The sequence below is a fragment of the Prunus avium genome, chromosome 6, assembly GCF_965620075.1.
Source record: "Prunus avium chromosome 6, drPruAviu1.hap1.1, whole genome shotgun sequence".
Taxonomy (NCBI): Eukaryota; Viridiplantae; Streptophyta; class Magnoliopsida; order Rosales; family Rosaceae; genus Prunus; species Prunus avium.
Window position 1 is genome coordinate 37,205,645 of NC_142289.1, and position 21,940 is coordinate 37,227,584.

Sequence of the window (21,940 nt, forward strand, 5' to 3'; positions counted from 1 at the left end):
AAAAATAATAATAATGAAATGAAAAGAAGAAAAAAAAAAATTGCATAGGGAACGACGTCGGATCAAGTTCTTCGAACAGAACAAAGAAGCTCGTGTACCTGTAGTTGTAGAACACAAGAAGTCAACAGCCATACTTACCGAAAGAAAAAAAGAAAAAGGCACAAACAGCTCAGAAATCTCTCAATTTCATCAAAAAAATCAAATTCCATCGAAAAAAGATAAAAATTGAATGAAAATGGAAGAATCGCGGGAAATACTGCTAAAGTCGTTGGAGAACTCGGGCGTTTGCGTCCTAAACGACGTGTCGTCGGTCCGAGACCTGACGCCGGCGACCTTAGTCTCGATCTGTGGCCAGTCTCTCAACCTCATCGGCAAAACGCCGCCGTTTCCCACTTCCCTCCCTGATTCCTCCGTTGCCGACAAGTTCAAGCTCTGTACGGACATCGCTTCCGCGATCAAGAGCCTCGGTTACCTCGCCGACCTCAGTTTCCACCAGGTAAGAATCGTAAAGTTAACAAGTTTCGATTTTTTTTGGATATTTGTTTCGGTGTTTGTTTCCTGAGAAAATGCGAGAAAGTGAAAGCATAGCATTACCTTGCCGACCTAAATTTACTGAATTGGAACAACTTTTAGGCTCAGTATCACTGAATTGAATGAATTTGAATTGTGTTTTTGAATTGGAAGTATATAGTGTTTGCATAGTACTATACGTATCTGTTATATGCACAGAAATTATAGACATGAGGATCTTAAGCTATACGAAATATGGTATGTAGCTGTGCTAGCAACTTTGCTAATGCAAAATTACCATAATTTTTCTTTTTATATTTTTTTTAAAGGAAAATGCTTTTCTTACTAATTAAAGTTCATACAAATTGAGTAACCCTAGTAACCCTGTACTATTTAGGAAAGCAGGGCCGGCGTTCTGTGCGTTTGGAATCACTTAGGATCATTTGTTTGTAGAGTAACCAGACTGTCACTTGGAACCGTTGTGATTAAGCGAAATCGTGTTTAAATGTGCGGTCTTGATTAATTTCCAAGCTGTCTAGCAAGTTTCTCTTTTAGTTTATTTGTATAATGACTGGCTAATTCCCAGTATATGCAATTGAATGTATGAATTGTGTGAGATTGCTTCTCATTTGATTTGAATTTCTACGTGCACTGTTTTTTTTTTTTTTGCGTCTCATTGTAGTTCTTTTCATTTTTATTGTTCTGAAATTATGCTTAGAAACAGACTATATGTGTTGCTTACGGCAGTTCTTGTATCCATCTGAAGAGGACTCGTACAAGTTGATAAGATTCTTGATGGAGAGGCTTTCTGAATTATCCGAAGATAGCGGAAAAGCTGGTCCCAAGGGTGTCAACGATAGAAGGGAACTGAAAGAAGACAGCTTTGAAAGCAATTTGGAGGACCACAAAACTGGTGACCAGGGACCTCATCTTAGTTATGACAAAGTCGGAGCCAAATTGGACAAACTCACATTCAATGGTAAATTGCCTGAACTAACAAATACTAATGATGAAGATGCCTCTTTCAGCGCGTCTGCTGATGCTCATCTTATTCCACAAAAATTGGATGAAAACGGTGTTGATCATGTATCCAGCTCTAGTACAGGAGAATTCAACAAGGTCGGACAGAGTAGTGTATTAAGCAGGAAGCATTCGACTGAAAAACTGCAAAATCAGGAGAAACTGCTCATGGAGGAGGTTACTGCAAAGGCTTCAGAACTAAAGCACCTTGAAGAAGAGTTAGAATTATTAAAAGAAGCAGCAGATATGGCATTTGACATCCATCATCCCATTGAATTTTACCTTGCGAAATTTAATGAGCAAGTGGATGTTCGAAAGCATCACCTTGGAGAATTAAAGTCAGAGTGGTAAGATATCAATCTTTATTTAATTTTTCATGCAAAGTTAATTGTTTTGCACTTTGCAACATCCTTCTAGAGGCGCTTTCCTACTTAATGAGCATGGGCACTAAAATATACGTTTAGAAGACACTGCACTTTAAAAGCATATGTGTGCATGCACAAGATATAGACATTTGAAAAGGTACTACCTTTGTCAGCATATATGTATGTATGCTATTGGTTTTTCATCCGTTACCAATTATTTTTTGCAGGGAAGTAGTCAGAAAGCGTTTAGAAGAGAAAAAGAAAAGTCTTGAGGAGTCTCTGTATGCAAACAACCCAGATGCTCAGGAAAAGCTCCAAAAGCTGAAAAATCTTGAACTGGAAAAGGAATCCATCTTATCTGCAGTTCAAAAAAGGTATTTTTCTGGAATGAAATGAATGAATTTTCTGGGCCATGTTCTCTACGCTCCTACTGTCTCCAGAACTTCTGTGATTCATGATTTAGTTTGGTACTGTTTAGTTTTTACAAAAGAACATATTTCATTACAAGTTACAATATGGAGGGGAAAAAGAAAACATTTTTATAGATTGCATTAAAGATCCCCAAGAATAAAGGGTGATATAGGTTGATTGTTTCTTTCTCATGTTAATTAATTTCATAACTTTTGTTGCCTGCTTACGGGTGATGTCTTTATCATTTGGTAGGGAGGAGGAACTTTCTAAACTTTCTATGGATCTAGTGAAGCAGCCAAAACTGGAATCAAGAAGATCCTATGTTGAAAGGGTCCAGGAGATCACAAAGAACAGTCGGAAGCAAGAAGCTGACATAGAGCAGATCTTAAAAGACACCAGGGAGCTTCAGTTAGAGAGTAATTCTATCCAAGAACGTCTTCATCGAACGTATGCGGTTGTAGATGAAATGGTGTTCAGGTACAAAATTTCTTTGACCCATAAAGTGTTGCCTTAAAAAAAGACTTGGTTATGATTTGGTCCATCACCCTTCGCTTTGTAATTCAAACTCCAACTATTGTTATCTGAGGGGCATGTGTACCTTACTTGCAGGGAAGCAAAGAAAGACGCAGTAGGGAAGCAGGCTTATAGGCTTCTCACTAGCATCCACGAGACTTTCGAACAAATTCGTGAGAAAATCCTGGGAAATGATAGAATACGACGAGAAGTGGCCGAACATGAAAAGAAGCAGATGGCCATGGGCTCACGAAGCTTAAATGTGGAGAAACTACAAGCTGATCTTGATGCCATTATGAGGGAAAATGAGTACCTAGAGAAATGTCTCCATGATAAATAAGTGAACTCCTTGTGACCATAATTTATTCTTTCAAGCGTTGATATACATTATTTCGGTCATGGTTTCTCACATTTGAATTTATACACAGTAAAATTCACTTTGTTGTACTCATTTATCAAGAGGAAAGAAATATTTGTGCCTACTGTCATATATCCCTTCAGGAAAGTAAGATTACCAAGTAATTTGTGTTAAGAGATATTACTGCAAGGGCTTCGGATAAGACCCTCACTATAGAATGACTCGTATTTACTTCTTAGAACTTGTTTGCAACTAAGTTTTTTATAGAGGCCCAAAGCCAGGGCAAGTACCAACCCAACGAACCTGAATCAGACATGAGCCGCCCCAGTCATAATTTCAAAAATAAGAATTAAAACATAAAATTAGGGCACTGAATTTCACCAGGCACAATAACTTTTTGCATGGTACCAATTGCCCAAAATTGTCTGCGGCCCACAAGTAAGGTGCAGCGTCAAATTTGAAGCTGTTGCTGCATTTGTTTTCTAACTACTTACGCTTTGGTGGTTGGGAAAGCAGAAGAAGTAGGGACAGATCAACGTATAAGTAGTTCTGTTGGAACTTCAGTTTTTTTAGGATGGCAGCATCTCACTTTCATTGTATTTGGATCTATGTTTGGCTCGAAATCGTATGGCAGTAGCAATTTGGATAGTGTCACGCAATTCAGATATCTAGAGTGGTTGACAATCATCGATTGATATGAATCTTACAGAAGATTATACACTAATTAATAACTCATAGTTATCCAGACATGCGAGAAGGTTTATAATTTGTATAAAAATGGCAAGGCCAATCATGCATTGTCATGTAAAAAAAATTAAAAAGCATGACAATGTGTGATTGGTTTGAGATACCGCCATAGTTGCATTTATGGAGAAAGGGAAATGATTTATCATCTATCCAAAAGATTCATATTTGGCTTAAATTAAAAGATACCATTTTCCTTTTGCACGTAACTTATTGCAAACTATTTCTAACTAAACTTTTATATTATTTTAGAAAGACCCATTAATTAGTTAATTAACTAATGGACCTCTGCTGCTTTTAATAATAGTTTACATGATTAGGATTTAATGATTTGTAGGTGAAGCTAGCTATACCAAATTAATATTTATATGAAGATGCCTATAGTTTGTTAATATCCATAATATCTAACGTATACTTTAGGCCATGAGATTATGATCACTCCATCGCTCTCACTACTTGGCGGTGACTCAAGCACATGTACTTGAATCTTTGACTATTTCTTTGATCGTACAAATCTCTTTCATGTTTCCTTAACTTCCCAGGTAACCTACATCAATTGGTAGTTCTACACCCATCAAGACTGTTATTCTCACCCGCCTGTCTCCCCACCTTGGAGCTCACAAACATTGCAAACTAAGCAAGATGTCCTAAAACGTAACAAACCCCTTTTTCTTCAATATTCATTATTATTATTATTATTATTTTGTTGTACATTATTAATTCCATTATCAAAAAGAAAGAAGAAGAAGAAAAAAAAACAGTCTTTTGAGTGTTTGTAGGATTGAAGGACTCTAATGCAATGCAACTTAGTTTCTCCTCCTTCACAACATTCAAAGAAGCTTTTTCATCTTCTGTGGATAACTGGTTTTTAATGGGTTGCTTTTTGCTTTGCTGATGATTTTGAGGGCTACGTGATCCCGTTGATTGGTGCCTCTGTTAGATCATTGGCATATGGGGCTGTTGGATTCATTGGTGGGAAACGAAGTTAAGAAGTTTGTGAAACGAAAAGACAGTGATGCAGGAGAAGCAGGTTTGACAACACATGCATTCTGTGACCTGCTGCATCATCACCATTATCATTATATGATTATATTTCTTTTTTGATTGGCTCGGTTTTGTAATGTACTGTGGCTATGGCTTCTCTTTAATTTTGTGTTCTTTTATTGAGTGAAAATATGAACACTGTTTTCTGGGTATCTGGGTTTTCCTTTTTGACACCGTATCAATGATACGTATTGCTTGTGGAGTTGTTGAAGCTGAACTTGGTTCATTCTGTTTGTGCTGCAACTACAATGGTTTTTCTGATTTATTTTGTACCAAGATAATTTGGATAGCTTCAAGTTTTTATTAGATATAAATAAATCAATAAAAGAGGTTTTATTGCCTGAATGCTTTGATTTGTTTGATAGTACACAAGAAATTGTTTCTTTTCTCAGTCCATGTGAATACTGAAACAATCTGCAGGGCTCACCAAAGCAATATGCTATTTCTTGATGTTGTGTTTTCAATTTCGTTAAGCAAATTAGTTAAATAGATAGAAGCAAGGAAAATGTGTGTGTATTAAACCCTTTTGGAAATCACAAAATGAAAATTATCTTTTCTACTTCTTCAGGTTCTTGTAGTTCTGACATTCCTAATTATCAGGTCGAGCACTGGAAGAACTCAGAGGTTCTATCTACAATGAAATTCGAACGTCAGAAGGCGCCAAGCGCCAACAGCAACGGTTTTGTGGGCCAGTCGTGGCTATGACCTTCAATTTCATTGTCTCTGTGGGGATTATCCTGGCAAACAAACTAGTCAGAGCCTTGTCCTTCTCTTCTTACCTTCTTTTTTTTAGTTAGTATGCTTTAGCAATTTTACAATGTCCATAAGATTTTTTGTTGGGAATATTTTCCATTTGATTTTAATCATTTTGTTTAACAATCTTATGCTCAAGTTGCATTTCTGCTTCCAGGTAATGGGGAGAGTTGGATTTAAGTTCCCAATCTTTCTCACATTGATCCATTATGTGACATCATGGTTGCTTCTTGCCATTTTCAAGACACTTTCAATTCTTCCAGTTGCTCCTCCGTCTAAAACTACTCCTTTCTCTTCTATCTTCTCCTTAGGTGCTGTCATGGCTTTTGCCTCAGGTCTTGCCAATACAAGCCTAAAGCATAACAGGTCCTTCCTTGCTAGCTTTCTTTCATCTTGTATGTAGTACTAACTTGTTACAAACATGCATTGTTCGGCTTCCTCACCTTTCTGCTTGTTGCAGTGTTGGCTTCTACCAGATGGCTAAAATTGCTGTCACTCCTACCATTGTTTCTGCTGAGTTCATTCTCTTCAGGAAAACCATTTCTTTTAACAAGGTGAGTCAAAATACTTTTGCCCCGTTTCTTTTGCTAATCTTCGTACCTTTTTTCAGGTTCAAAGAACCATACTTCTGTTCTCGTTTCGATTTCCTATCTCTATGCAGATAATCATCGGAAGTCATGGTTGTGCAGGTTTTGGCTCTAGCTGTTGTCTCAGCAGGTGTGGCAATAGCAACCGTAACAGACGTGGAGTTCAATGTGTTCGGTGCTTTAATTGCAATTGCATGGATAGTCCCAAGTGCCATAAACAAAATCTTATGGTCTAATCTGCAACAGCAAGCCAATTGGACGGCGCTCGCGTAAGAATTAGAGTTCTTTCTTTAAATACTTCCTCCTTAAATATGTTTAGTGAAGCAAATCGGTCAAATAATATACCCTATAAGAAAGAAAGAATGACAGTTTCTGATGTGGAAGTGTAGGCTGATGTGGAAGACAACCCCAGTCACAATATTCTTCCTACTAGCTCTGATGCCATGGTTGGATCCACCAGGAGTTTTACTTTTCCAATGGGATTTCAACAACACAACAGCCATTCTTATATCAGCACTCCTTGGTTTTCTCCTCCAATGGTCTGGAGCTTTGGCACTTGGGTGAGTCTCTTGTCACAAAGACAACTTTTGTACCTCATTTTACCTCACTGGAACAGACTTGAAGTGGCTAGTTCTTGTTCTGTTTATGCAGGGCAACCTCAGCGACTTCACATGTTGTTCTTGGACAGTTCAAGACTTGTGTGATACTACTAGGGGGCTATCTTATATTTAATTCGGATCCTGGTTTTGTGAGCATTTGCGGGGCTCTTGCAGCCCTCTGTGGAATGTCTGTTTACACATCACTAAACCTGCAAAAGTCGCAAGACAATGTGAGCATGCAGCTCCCAAAGCAAAGCTTACCGACATTAAAACCAAAAGCCACCGACGAAGAAAGTGTAGAGTCAGATGTAGAGGATACCACCAACCCCACAACTGCTGTGTGAACCAAGCAGGCTTACAAACCATTTTTGTGTGTTTGAGATGTAGAGAAGATACAGCAACTACTGTTGTCTAAACTCTAAACCAAGCAGGCTTACAAACCATTTTTACTCATGCAGTTGTCAAATGAAACAAAATAGAAAAGGAAATTCTCTTACACCAATTACAACTTTTTTTCTGTATGCAAGTGATATCGTGAGGCGGAAATCGAACACATGAAATGGTCATTAACCACTTAAGTTACATTGCATACCAGTTACAACTATGATTCAACATTCTCTGTCATACTAAACAGGTGAGACATCAGAAAGCAAAAATTGGTGAGGTCCACCTTTAAGTGATTATATTATTAATCAATAAAATGTGAATATCAGATGGAAGCCTCTCTTGAGCCTAAGAACATGTCTTCACATAAATTTTATCCTCCCCTCGACCCTTTAATGCATTATTCATGATGGATTTGTTTAATCTTGAGTTTTTTTCCGTCTTTTAGGGGAAGAGAAACACCAATCGCTAAAAGCTCATCCGCATACTGAGAAAAGTATGTTGCCATCTAATTTTTTTCATTTTCTGGTAAATTTTAGTTTTAAAATGATAGCCATTAAGAAACGAGTACTCTTCCTTCCTTCTTTTTTTTCCGTACTTTCTTGCAATTTTTGGTAGCGAAAAACAATTGTTAAATGAAACCAAACAGAGAAGCCAATTCTCATAGACCAATTACAACCGTATAATACGACATTCTTTGCTATCATTAATATACAGGTGAGACATCAGAAAGGAAAAATTGGAAAATCCCACCTCTACTCTATCATCCTCTTCTCTTACTTCTCCTATAACATCTTAAAGGAATTACTAAGTTTCAAAGCTAAATACTCATTTCCAACCAAGGGATTTTTCTTTTTGAAAAAAAAAAAATTACTAAGAGGCTAGGCGCTACAGAATAGATGAGGAAAGCAAAAGACAATAAAAGATGAACCATGGAAAAACCCAAACCTATCTTCTTTCAACTTCAGATGGTCAAGATGATATTCCAAAAATGTCTGGGCAGCATTTCATATTTACACTCAAAACATACCAGATATCAGATTCCCAGTTTAACTCGATCCTCAGAAGATGTGTTATATATCCAGTGTACTTCGATAGTCCCTTATGAATTTCAAAGTGACAGTGGCTTGATAAAAGGAACAAGAGAGGTTTTGAGTTCCACATGGTGTATTCAATTAAGAGTTTAAAAGAGTTTAAAAGAGTTTAAAAATCTAGATGTATTCAATTAAGATTTTAAAAGAGTTTGTAAAAGTTTGGGTGTATTCAATTCATATTTCAATTGATTATAAAAAAAATACATCGAAATCTAGGTGTTTTCAATTATGACTTTTTAGAAGTCAAACCAAATTTAGGTGTATTCAAAAAGTCATTTATTTTGAAGGAATTAATGAGTTGCCCGATTTCATTAGAATTTAAAGTGGTAAGTATAAATACAAAAGGCCCTAACAAATCTTATGTCAACCCTAGAAACTTTGAAAGTACTCCACGCTTTCCAATCTTTGAATGTGTGTGCTTGTCAAGTGGAAGTAAAAAAATCGCCTCTTTTTCTACTATGCTTTCATATATGTATGATCTCTTATCTTCCCAATAGTTGCTGTTATTGTACATCTCATATATCATATACCTTCAATATCGATAGTCTCTGAACATTTGTTTCTCCTTTTTCCCAATAGTTTTTGTTGTTGTTACAAATAAAAAGTTCCAATCTCTTCTCTTTGAATAGTTGATGTTGCTATACATCATATAGCGATGTACAGTAGCATCCCAATTATTTTTTCTACTTTTCCTTCTTCTTGTTTTATTTTTTATTTTCGTTGCTGTTATTTTTTATTTGTTTTTGTACATCATATCATATATATGCTATAGCCTTCTTTATCGATCTACAAGCATCCCTTTTTTTTTTTGTTCTGCCTTTTTCTTCTTTATATTAGTTGTTTATAATGTCATATGTGCAATTCAGATTTTTTTTGTCATTAATGGAGACGGAAGAAGTAGACGCAGTGCTAAATGGACGACGAAGAATTAGAGAAACATTATTCTGAAACAATAAGGATATTGTTGATGGCAACTCTAATCAAAAGAAAAAAAAAAAACATTTTAGAACTCTAATAAACTCTTTTAAAATCTATGATAAAACTCTAACAAACACCATTAAAATCAATTTAGGAATTCAATCAAACTCTATGTGGAGTTGATAAAAATCAATTGAAATATATTGAACTCTATAAACTTTATAACTCCATTAAACTCTTTTAAAATCTTAATTGAATACACCTTGTGATGAATAATAAGTCTAAATTGATTATTTGATCAAGTAGGAGAATGTAAGAAGGTTTATTGCCTTAAACCTACTGGAGTGATCTTCTAATAAATAAAGGATTGCAGAGACTTATTATTTATCAAGGACTCAAATCCTATCTCGATTAGGCAGCCTGCAAATCAGTGTTCAAGATGGTTTACAAAAGGCTTAAGGGTTCCTAGTTCTATAAGGATTGGAATACATCAGTTCTATGGCATGAAGGATATCTCTAAGTGTTTCTTGATGGCCAAGACTGTTAGAAAGTAAATACAATTTAGATAGGAAAGAAATCTATAATTGATCCATATCCAATCCTTACCTTAGATGGTATTCCTAGATAGTAGGATTCCTTATTGTACAAGGAATACGTGTGTATATATTCCAGTGTTATTAATAAAAGTTTATTCCAGCCAAATATCCTTTTCTACATAGTATCAGAGCAGGCTTCGAAACCCTAGTTCCTTTTTTCTCTCTCTCGTCTCTCACACATGGGTGACGACAATTCTTCTACACAGGGCAGCAGCGATGCTGCTGACCCCATTTTTCTCAATCATTCAGACCACCCCGGATTGGTCCTTTGTTCAAAGAAACTCAATGGTGACAACTACAATACTTGGTCTCGATCAATGCGTATCTCTCTTAGTGCCAAAAAAAAATTGGATTCATAGATGGATCTATCAAAAAACCAAGGGCAGATAAGAAACCTCTTGATTCTGCAGCATGGCAGCGATGCAACGACATGGTAGTGTCGTGGCTTTTGACTTCCTTAGAACCCGATGTGGCAGATAGCGTCATCTACTTGTCCACTGCTCACGAAATTTGGGAGGACCTTCGAGAGCGTTTTTCTCAAAACAATGTCCCTCGTCTCTTTCAAATCAATCGCGAGATCGCTTCTCTCACCCAGGGGCAGCTTTCGATTGCTGCATACTACACCAAATTAAAGGGCTTTTGGGATGAGTTGGCCTCTTTCAGTGAGGCCACATCTTGCACATGCGGCGCACAGAACGAAACCAATCGGCTTATGCAATTTCTTATGGGATTACCTGAATCTTACAGTGCAATCCGTGGGCAGATTTTGTGGATGAAACCTCTCCCGACAGCTCGACAAGCCTATTCCTTCATCTCACAAGAAGAGAAACAATGGGAACTTGGCTCCACCCGTCCTCCATATTCACAGACTGCAGCCATGGCCGTTCGTAACGACTCTCGCACACGTTCAGGAGGAGATCGGCCTCCACTTCACTGCACCTACTGCAACTATGATCATCATACCTGAGACACCTGCTACCAACTTCATGGGTACCCACCTGGGCACCCCCGCTATAGACAGAAGCTCACTCCACGCCGCAACCACACTAATGGAGGCAGTAGCAGTCGACACACTACCAACAGCGTTGGCAGCAGTGGCCACCGCTCTCATGCCACCTCTTCTGCACACCAAGTCACCGTCGCTGCTCCGACTCTCCAAGACATTTAGTCTGCAATGCCTCACTTATCCGACAGCCAGTATCAACAAATCATGTCTATGATGGCCGAGACATCCAACTCTCCTCTTTCCAACCCACAAGCACATGCCGCTTCTGCCAGTTCTTTTTCCCAAGGTTTGTCACCCGTCGTCTCCTCTCATGGTCAATGGATCATTGACAGCGGCGCGACGAATCACATCACATGCTCCCATCATTTATTGACAAACAGTTCACCCACAAATCATTCACCTCCAATTTCCCTGCCTAGCGGAGACAAGGCTCAAATTACTTTGACAGGAACCATTCCTTTAAATTCCTATACACAATTGCAAAATGTTTTATGTGTGCCTAGTTTCAACATTAATCTTTTATCAGTTAGTAAAATTACAGATGGGTTACGTTGTTCCGTAACTTTTTTTCCTTCTTGGGTTATTTTGCAGGACTTGGTTTTGAAGACGACGATTGGTGTGGGTAAGTGATGAGGAGATCTTTACTACCTAGTGGCACTCGGCTCCACCACCACAAATGACCATACACCTGCCTGTCACCTTCTTACCACCTCCGTTGACCTTTGGCATCATCGTCTAGGACATGTTTCTCCAACCCGTCTGCAATTCTTAGCTAGTACTTCTTTAAATTGTTCTTTTGATTCATGTCATGTTTGTGATATTTGTCCTTTGGCGAAACAAACTCGCCAACCTTTCGGACTCAGTTCTATTTCAACTTCTAGACATTTTGCTCTTTTACATTGTGACATTTGGGGTCCTAATAAACATCCCTCTCTTACTGGGGCTTATTATTTTTTATCCATCGTTGATGATTTTTCTCGTTTTACTTGGGTTTTTCTCATGAAGCATAAACATGAAACACAACCCCTCCTAAAAAAATTCTTTGCCTATGTTGAAACACAATTCCATCTCAAAGTTCAACAAATCTGTGTCGATAATGGGGGAGAATTTTTTTCCATGCGCAATTTCTTTTCCGACCATGGGATCATTTATCAACACTCGTGCGTTTACACACCCCAACAAAATGGCGTTGTCGAACGAAAACATCGCCACCTCCTTGAAACTGCACGAGCCCTTCATTTTCAATCTAGTTTACCCATCAAATTTTGGGGGGAATGTGTTCTTACTGCTGCTTACATCATCAATCGCCTCCCCACTCCTCTTCTTCACAAAACAAAAACCCCTTTTGACATTCTCTACAACAAAGCCCCATCTTACCACCATATGAAAGTTTTTGGTTGCCTTGCCTATGCCACCTCTGTTCACCCAAACTCCAAATTTGCTCCTCGGGCTCAAAAATCAATCTTTATCAACTACCCCATTGGACAAAAAGCTTACACACTCTACGACCTTGAAACCCATAAAACCTTCACTAGCCGCGACGTTCTCTTCCTCGAAGACACCTTCCCTTTCACCACTCTTGCCACATCCACACCTACACATAACACCGGACCCCCTCTCCCTTTATTGCCCATCACCGGCCCAGCCTTCCCCCCCTCATCCCCTTCTGCTCCCCCCATCGAACCTTTCTCTTCCTCTCCTCTTCCCTTCGACACAAGCCCCACCACCGCCCCGCCTCTTGACACCACCATCACCACAAACCCACCTCCTCCCGACAGTACCCATGCCCCACCCCATGATGACTTAGCCCCCGCCCAGCCCACACTTGACCCCCCTCAGCCCACCCGTACCTCCATCCGTATCAAGCAACCCTTCACACACCTCAAAGACTTTGTTTGCTCGCAGGTGATACTGCCCCAACACCATTCCTCGTCTTCATCGACCAGTCCACCCCAGGTACTCGTTTTCGCATCTGTAATTTTATCTCTTACCATCGGTACTCACATAAGCATCTTTCTTTTGTTAACTCCATTAGTCGAAGTGTGGAGCCTTCTTCTTTTGCAGAGGCTACCAGCGATCCTCGTTGGCGTGAGGCTATGGACTCCGAACTTGCTGCTCTTGCTGCCAATCAAACTTGGACACTTACTGCTTTGCCCCCAGGCAAATTTCCCATTGACTGCAAATGGGTGTACAAGATCAAACACCGTGCTGATGGTTTTATCGAACGCTATAAAGCTCGCCTTGTTGCAAAAGGATTTACTCAGACCAAGGGCCTTGACTATCATGACACTTTTTCTCCCACTGCTGATGGTCTCTTAGCTGTCACTGCCAATCAACATTGGGTTATCCACCAACTCGATGTCCATAATGCTTTTCTCCGTGGTGATTTACATGAAGAAATATATATGTCCCCTCCTCCTGGTCTTCGGCGACATGGGGAGAATCTAGTGTGTCGCATCCACAAATCTCTGTATGGCCTCAAACAAGCCTCCCGCCAATGGTTTGCCAAGTTTACTGAAGCCATTCTTGCTGCTGGTTTTATTTAGTCAAAAGCCGATTATTCCCTTTTCACCCGCAAAGATGACAAGTCTTTTACTGCATTGTTAATTTATGTTGATGATATTCTGATTATAGGCAACGATATTGATGCAGTTAATTCTCTCAAAAGTTTCTTACACACTCGTTTCCGCATCAAGGACTTAGGCAATTTGAAATATTTTTTGAGTATTGAAGTCTCTCGTTCCAAGAAATGCATTTATGTTTCACAACGAAAGTATGCACTTGAGATACTCAAGGATTATGGGTTCTTGGGTGCTCGCCCAGTTGATTTTCCAATGGAGGAAGCCAAGCTTTCTGACAAAGGCGAATTGCTCAAAGATCCTGAAAAATACAGAAGATTGGTGGGATGATTGCTTTATCTGACTATTACACCGCCGGACATCACCTATTCCATACATGTCCTGAGCCGTTTTATGCATCAGCCACGACTACCTCACATGAATGCTGCTCTCCGGGTTGTTCGGTATCTCAAATCTACTCCAGGTCAAGGTTTGCTTTTTCAGTCTGATAATAAGTTAGATTTAATTGCTTATTGTGATTCGGATTGGGCTAGTTGTCCTATAACCCGTCATTCAACTACCGGATATTGTGTATTCTTGGGTAATTCATTAATTTCCTAGCAAAGAAAGCAACAGAAGACAGTTTCATTATCCTCAGCTGCAGCCGAATATAGGGCAATGGCCGGCACCTGTTGTGAGATTACTTGGTTACGTTTTTTGTTGCAAGACTTACACTTGCCACCTTCCAGAGCATCTCGTATGTATTGTGATAATCAGGCAGCACTACAAATAGCGGCAAACCCAGTCTTTCATGAGAGAACACGACATATTGAGATGGATTGTCATTTTATTCGGGACAAAATACTTGATGGTACTGTTTCTACATCGCATGTGAACTCCTCACAACAACTAGCTGATACCTTTACGAAACCATTGGGCAAGGAGAAGTTTTCAATTATGTTACGCAAGTTGGGTGTTCTTGACATTCACTCTCCAACTTGAGGGGGAGTGTTAGAAAGTAAATACAATTTAGATAGGAAATAAATCTGTAATTGATCCATATCCAATCCTTACCTTAGATGGTATTCCTAGATAGTAGGATTCCTTATTGTACAAGGAATACATGTGTATATATTCCAGTGTTATTAATAAAAGTTTATTCCAGCCAAATATCCTTTTCTACAACTTAGAGAGATGCATATATATAGAAGGCTCCCTCCTAGATCCGAGACACCTAAGCTAATCAGAATCTCAACGCATCAGAGTTATAGTTATAAGGATCGGGTTCTAAGGAGAAGAAGCTTATATACCTCTGCGCAATTCAATCTGCTCCAGCACCATGTCAAACTCAGGTTAGTGTTCAACATGTTATAGCTAACAAAGATTTACATATTCGTATCGCCATTCGATATATAGAAAAGTTTCATCCAACGAACAGAAGCACACAATTTTAGGGTTGAGTAAAATTGGAGGCCGTGCGTTGCGACGGCGGCCAAGTGTGAAGAAGCCGGAAAGCCGAGGCTAGGTATGGAGAAGCAGAAGGATCACCCTGGTCCGTCATATAAGCCGAAGAAAGTCCTTTATTTATGTTTCGGCGAGTATTTTCGGAGCACTCGGGTTGATTACTCTATTCGCGCCTTTGATTTGGAGAAAAAATGCAATATACTTCCATTGGCAGAATCCAGTGAAGTGGCTAAAACAAGGAGGCGTGTTCCCGTAATTATGGGTTCTGGTGTCTACGGCTCCAAGATCTTTTTGGCAGGCGGCATTAGACCGGAATTCGATGGAGTAGCCAATTTCTTACCACGTCTGTGTAGAGAAATTTATGCGTTTGACACTGCGATTATGAATTCACATCCACCCGATATGATACAGCGCCATGGTCTCCTTCAACATGGGAAGACTCACTCATCCCCTCGTGGTAGAGCACAAGGACAATTTGTATGTTCTCTAAGTGTTAACAGGTCAGGGGTTCGAGATGTTTGACCCAAAATATGACACATGGGTGACTTTGCCTGAGCCCCCATTTTTTCACAGACGTTACCTTGGACGCCGCACCAATTGTGTTGTTGTAGGCAGTAATATCTTTGTGTTATGTTTGTCTAGTATCTACTGCTTTGACATGACTAACACCAGCCAAATATGGAAAGAGCACTCTTTTACCAACTGTACTACATTGCCACGCAGATTAGATGAGAAAAGTTTAGCGCTGGAAATGAGTGACGGGGATTGGCTGATTTTCACATGTTTCCCAGAATTACATTATGACGCTGATGAAATCGAAGACAACCCTTGCTGCAACGAGTACGAGTGCAACGGCTTTAATGTGGATGATTATCCTCGTTATCGTCATCAACCTGAGCCTGATCATCATTATAAATGGCATGGTACATCTTTGCCTGCCTATCTCATGTCAAAGGACTTTACATCACTCCCACCTATTCAACCTCTGTGTTTGTCTGATGATCTGTTACCTACTCAACCAGGCTGTGAACTATTGCCTAGGTTGTGTGATCTGTTTACGGCTAAACCCCGTGAAATAGATTATAGGATCTTCCATCTAGGAGGTCAAGAGATATGTCTTATATTGTCTGTCGAAACTGGATTTGAGCCCAACGGCGGAGTTTTGAGGAAGATGCCGATTTTTGTGGCAAGTTTCGAATTTCAACTTTCAGACAGTAAAGACTTGTTAACCATCAAAACAGGGTTTTGTAGTGTTCAATGTTTTCTACTTGGTGCCTACTTTTCAAGTGCAACTAAATTATCCATGTGTGGTGCCTTTTGGCTATAAGTTTTGCTAACTCACTATTTGTTTCTTTCTGGTTTGGTTTTTCTCTTTTGGAATTTGATATATTTTTCCTAAACAATGGAATAGGTAAACGTCAACACTCCTCTCAAATGGTGTATGAAATCTTTGATAATGACTCTGTTTGAGGAATGTGAAACTTTATTTGCTTTTTATGGAGAATGTAATATTCTAAGAATACTATGATCTTTTACCTTGTTTTTTCATTAAATCGATTTTGGTATATCACTTTTCATTCTTATGACTGAGTGCTTGAATTGTCACCTTTAACTTAAACTTATATTATATAGAAACTCTTGCAGTTTGAGTCCTGAGGAAATACCAGTTATTTAGTGTTCGATGTTATGCATGTCGCTCAATATCATTATCAGGTGAATGGGAGTTCCATATTGCTGATGCTTTTTTGTAGGCTCTGGACACCATCAACGAGGTCAAATCTCCAGCATACTATTATATATGTTATTTTATAACATTGACCAGCGTGACCTTGTTTAAGGATACTTTAGCACACTGTTTGGGGATGTTGAAAATCATGGCCGGATTGGAAGCTATGCCAAGAGAGTTGGCCAAAAAGTTGGCTGGAGGAGAGTTGGCCAAAAAGTTGGCTGGAGAGAATTGGCCAAAGAGTTGGCTGGAGGAGAATTGGCCAAAGAGTTGGCTGGAGGAGAGTTGGCCAAAAAGTTGGCTGGAGAGAATTGGCCAAAAAGTTGGCTGGAGAGAGTTGGCCAAAAAGTTGGCTGGAGGAGAGTTGGCCAAAGAGTTGGCCAAAAAGTTGGCTGGGAGAGAGTTGGCCAAAGAGTTGGTTGGGAGAGAGTTGACCAAAGAGTTGGCTGGAGAGACAAGAGTTGGTTGGAGGAGAGTTGGCCAAAGAGTTGGCTGGAGAGAGAGTTGGCCAAAGAGTTGGTTGGAGGAGAGTTGGCCAAAAAGTGGGCTGGGAGAGAGTTGGCCAAAAAGTTGGCTGGAGAGAATTGGCCAAAGAGTTGGCTGGAGGCATTGGAGGTCTGCAAAAAGAAATGAAGGCGAGTGTGCGGTCCAAGTTTTGGTGATATGCAAAATGTGGGTTGAAAAGTTCTTTGTCTTGTTTTATTTTATATATGTAATTAATCAAAGCCTAATGCCATATGCTGCCAACGCCAGACCAACATTCATGCAATATCAAATAAAAGGCTAAGAGGTCTGGTTGAGTAGGGGACCCATGCGGTGGACACAGTTGAAAATAAACAAATATATACATATAGAATTCAAAGGCAAAGTTAAGGCCTTTGTGGACTAGCGGCCAGCACATGGCTCAGATGAGGATCAACCAACAATTATTGGAATATGCAGCTATCAATCATGCGGCTGACAACTTCCGCGGATTCTCAACCAGGGCTGGAATTTCCAATATCAAAATATTTGGAGAACTCATCATGCGGCCGATATCCAAATATTTGGAGTTCACATACCACTTAAAGTTGGTGGGAGTCTTAACCAAGTCAGAAGCTCCAAGTGCACAACATCTCACCAAATGTCAAATCAAATCCAAAGCTCAGCCTACAAAGCTAAGTTCATAAGTTTCAGCAGAAGTTTCCCTGCAAGTGGCGGAGTTTAAAGACAGGAAGGATTAAGTGTCAACCTACCAAGATTCATTGCACCTTAACATTGGGAGGATTTTCAGGACATCGGGCATATCTTCAAGACATTGGGCAGTTCATGCCTAGAGCTCCGGAAGGCATTAACATTGGGAGGATTTTCAAGACAGAGTTAGTTGTGGACATTTAATGGCAAAATCCTGTGAGTTGAAGGAAGCTCTATAAATTGGTTGTCAGAAGAAGAGAAGAGGACCTCCAACTGAACACACAAAATCTATCTTTTTATCCTGTACTTTTCAATTCATAGTCTAGGATTTTATCTTTCAAGCTCTAATAAACACATAATTATTACAATTTCTATCCATAATCTATATTTGTTAGTACTTTGTTTTATTCATTTTTGCATCAATTAGAATGTTCCATTGCATTTTACGAATCCATTTGCACTTCATTGAAATATAGGCTAATTCATTTGAATTCTCTATTTGGTAGCTCTCTCTTTGAAGTGGCACCCAAACTCTTATCAAGTGGGCAATAATTGTTACATTATATTCTAATATCATGATTTTATATAGGTGCATGCTGGAGCTATTAAAGAGAAGCAATGTGCATGCATGTGAAGCAAAAAGAAAAGAAAGAAAAGAAATGAAGCCAATTCCAGTCCATTTCCGGAAGTCAACTTGTAAGGCCCAAAACGTACACTTTTACTGCTCAGATGGGAATACATTCTTCATAAAAGTTGTTCCAATGGGTGTCTATTATGACATATCCAAATTTGAGCCACATTGGATATATATTGAAACCTCAGGCCTTCCTACACCAAGCCTGGTTCAGAAGAATCGTTTTTTCCAGCAACCAAAAGAAAACCCACATGGGTTGGCAGCAAAAAGCAGCCATAATTGAACACCTTTGAAAACCCATGTGAAGAAAGCTTGAGGTGCAGCAGCTAAAGAATTGAAAAGAATGCATGAAGTGCCACACCCATGCCAAAAGAAGAAAGGAAAAGAAGTATGGGATGGAAGCAAACAAAAATGAATTGATTCCAACCACACTAACTTAGACAAGATGAAGTGGGAGTTATGAATTGTATTGGAATAGGAATGGTGGTGTTGGAATTCATCATGATGTTCCTCCCTCTAAGCCCTATAAATAGAGAAGTCTTCAAGCTTCAAAATCACACACCAAGCTCCACAACTCTTGAGCTTTCTCTCCTTCCTCTATCTTTATAGTTCTAAATTTCTGTTTAAGTTTTATGTATTTTATGGGGAACTAACTCCCTAGCTAAGGCTAGGGAGAAAGCTTTTAATATGAGTGTGTAATTTTTATTAGTTTGATCCAAACTTAAGCTTTAATGTGAATTTGTAGTTTTTGTTCAAATGGAATTTGTAGTTTTCTTTTTAATTGATTGATGAATGTTTGATAATCTATTTCATGGGTTCAATCATATTTTTCCCATTGTGTAGTAAAAACTTTCATGCTTTTAAAAGAGAAGAGAATTACTAAAGATTAATAGAATTTTGATGAAGATTATTTTTTGATAGATTGTTGCCAATGGTACAAGTTATGCTTAAAATACTTCTAAAGGAAATTAAAAAGAGTTTTAATTATTTTGAACAACTACATTGGAAAATATTTTGTGGATCAAATTATTAAGAGTTGCATGTTTATGTTAAAAGTGGAACCCCAATGCCTTAGTGTTTTAATCAATTAAATTTTCTTTAAATCAAATCTTGCATAAATCTATTTCTCAATCACACTTGTTCTTTTTTATCTCTGTTATTTTATTTACACCGCACTCTGTCGGACTTCCGGGCTACACTACTATATGACACCTTCCCTTAGGTTTTGCAAAGTGGTACAAACAAGCTCTTCAGATTATCCAAGTTCTTCGTTTTCCTAGTGTAAGCTTACTTTTTTGCAATTTAATTTCAATTGTCTTTACATTCAAGTTTAATTCAAGTCTTTATCGCTTTAATCTATTTTATCGCATTTACATTTCTGTCATTTCGTTTACCGCATTTACGTTTCTCGCACTTAGATTTTTGTCATTTTGTTTACTGCATTTACAGTCACTGCACTTATCACAAAAATCCTAAAAATAGTCATACAAAGCTCAATCATCCTTGATCTTAAGGAAGAAAAAGAACCTAGGCCAAGAGGAGGTTCCTTGCTTGGTCGATCAATCGTTTGATTAAAAGTCAGAAGCACAAACACACTCACACGATCTTTCCATCCAAGCCATCAAGTGGCTTGGTGGTGGCACGCCTACGCATCTAAAGAGAAGAAGGACCAAAAACTCCTTCCATTGGCCTACCCGGCCAAAAAGAGGGAAACACACACCGACTTTTAAATGTTTGTAATGCTTTGATTTTCCTTTCTATTTTATTGTAAATGAGAACCATTTTCTATAGATGCTGCGGAAAGATCAGGTTTCTTTCATAGTTTATGAAGAAAAAAAATGAATTTGCAGTGATCAACAATGCAATTTGAGGTCAAAATGACATCATTCAGAATGTAGTTTTGAGAAGGTGAAATTGCTAACTAGAATGTCTATGATCACTTCAAGGATTTCATATCACGGGAACACCAAAATGCCTTTGTTTAAAATCTATGGTTTGGTTCAGATGCTATCATCACAGGGACTCAACCTTAGTCCTGGCCGTTGAAAATTGCACCACGACACCTGATTTCATTCTTTGTGAATATCAATCTTAGTAAACCTCTCTTCCTCTTACAAGCCCCTCTCTCTCACTTATTGACGAAGATGCAGAGGAAGAGAGAAGAAGGTCACAATTTACTTACATCACGAACCTCCAGGTAATGGGGAGAGTTGGATTTAAGTTCCCAATCTTTCTCACATTGATCCATTATGTGACATCATGGTTGCTTCTTGCCATTTTCAAGACACTTTCAATTCTTCCAGTTGCTCCTCCTTCTAGAACTACTCCTTTCTCTTCTATCTTCTCCTTAGGTGCTGCCATGGCTTTTGCCTCAGGTCTTGCCAATACAAGCCTAAAGCATAACAGGTCCTTCCTTGCTAGCTTTCTTTCATCTTGTATGTAGTACTAACTTGTTACAAACATACATTGTTCGGCTTCCTCACCTTTCTGCTTGTTGCAGTGTTGGCTTCTACCAGATGGCTAAAATTGCTGTCACTCCTCCTACCATTGTTTCTGCTGAGTTCATTCTCTTCAGGAAAACCATTTCTTTTAACAAGGTGAGTCAAAATACTTTTGTCCCATTTCTTTTGCTAACCTTCGTTCCTTTTTTCAGGTTCAAAGAACCATACTTAAGTTCTCGTTTCGATTTCCTATCTCTATGCAGATAATCATCGGAAGTCATGGTTGTGCAGGTTTTGGCTCTAGCTGTTGTGTCAGCAGGTGTGGCAATAGCAACCGTAACAGAAGTGGAGTTCAATGTGTTCGGTGCTTTAATTGCAATTGCATGGATAGTCCCAAGTGACTTCACATGTTCTGTTTATGCAGGGCAACCTCAGCGACTTCACATGTTGTTCTTGGACAGTACAAGACTTGTGTGATACTACTAGGGGGCTATCTTATATTTAATTCGGATCCACCTATCATCCTGTTCACTCCTATAAGTGATTATATTATTAATCAATAAAATGTGAATATCAGATGGAAGCCTCTATTGAGCCTAAGAACATGTCTTCACATAAATTTTATCCTCCCCTCGACCCTTAATGCATTATTCATGATGGATTTGTTTAATCTTGAGTATTTTTCCGTCTTTTAGGGAAAGAGAAACACCAATCGCTAAAAGCTCATCCTCATACTGAGAAAGGTATGATGCCATCTAATTTTTTTCATTTTCAGGTAAATTTTAGTTTTAAAATGATAAGACATTAAGAAACGAGTACTCTTCCTTCTTTTTTTTCCGTACTTCCTTGCAATTTTTGGTAGCGAAAAACAATTGTTAAATGATACCAAACAGAGAAGGCAATTCTCATAGACCAATTACAACCGTATAATACGACATTCTTTGCTATCATTAATATACAGGTGAGACATCAGAAAGGAAAAATTGGAAAATCCCACCTCTACTCTATCATCCTCTTCTCTTACTTCTCCTATAACATCTTA

General features: G+C 38.8%; 3 protein-coding genes and 1 pseudogene across 8 annotated transcripts; all 4 read left to right on the top strand.

Annotated features, from left to right (window-relative positions):
• The first annotated feature begins 83 nt into the window (after positions 1–83).
• Positions 84–3,300, top strand: LOC110760164 (coiled-coil protein). Of its 3 annotated transcripts, none has more exons than XM_021962378.2 (5): positions 84–496; positions 1,229–1,877; positions 2,123–2,269; positions 2,559–2,783; positions 2,916–3,300. In XM_021962378.2, the coding sequence occupies exons 2-5, from the start codon at positions 1,240–1,242 to the stop codon at positions 3,157–3,159; spliced, it is 1,254 nt and encodes a 417-aa protein (XP_021818070.1). In that variant the 5' UTR covers positions 84–496; positions 1,229–1,239; the 3' UTR covers positions 3,160–3,300. The 3 variants fall into 3 exon arrangements, with proteins under 3 accessions (XP_021818070.1, XP_021818069.1, XP_021818068.1); XM_021962377.2 differs by having other exon boundaries at positions 85–496; positions 1,235–1,877; XM_021962376.2 differs by having other exon boundaries at positions 85–496; positions 1,258–1,877.
• Positions 3,301–4,624: 1,324 nt separating this feature from the next.
• LOC110760165 (nucleotide-sugar uncharacterized transporter 2-like) lies at positions 4,625–7,406 on the top strand. The gene is made up of 7 exons (XM_088254338.1): positions 4,625–4,951; positions 5,566–5,717; positions 5,876–6,084; positions 6,179–6,272; positions 6,408–6,574; positions 6,695–6,865; positions 6,957–7,406. The coding sequence occupies exons 1-7, from the start codon at positions 4,873–4,875 to the stop codon at positions 7,246–7,248; spliced, it is 1,164 nt and encodes a 387-aa protein (XP_088110464.1). The 5' UTR covers positions 4,625–4,872; the 3' UTR covers positions 7,249–7,406.
• A 2,920-nt stretch (positions 7,407–10,326) lies between these two features.
• LOC148294138 (uncharacterized) lies at positions 10,327–11,064 on the top strand (annotated as a pseudogene).
• A 6,307-nt stretch (positions 11,065–17,371) lies between these two features.
• LOC110760132 (nucleotide-sugar uncharacterized transporter 2-like) lies at positions 17,372–21,691 on the top strand. Of its 4 annotated transcripts, none has more exons than XR_015836616.1 (3): positions 17,372–19,738; positions 20,958–21,054; positions 21,162–21,299. XR_015836616.1 is itself a non-coding variant. In XM_021962326.2 (3 exons), the coding sequence occupies exons 1-3, from the start codon at positions 20,658–20,660 to the stop codon at positions 21,373–21,375; spliced, it is 489 nt and encodes a 162-aa protein (XP_021818018.1). In that variant the 5' UTR covers positions 19,745–20,657; the 3' UTR covers positions 21,376–21,691. The 4 variants fall into 4 exon arrangements, 2 of the variants coding, with proteins under 2 accessions (XP_021818018.1, XP_088111219.1); XR_015836617.1 differs by having other exon boundaries at positions 21,190–21,204; XM_021962326.2 differs by lacking the exon at positions 17,372–19,738 and adding an exon at positions 19,745–20,863 and having other exon boundaries at positions 21,190–21,691.
• Positions 21,692–21,940: the final 249 nt, after the last annotated feature.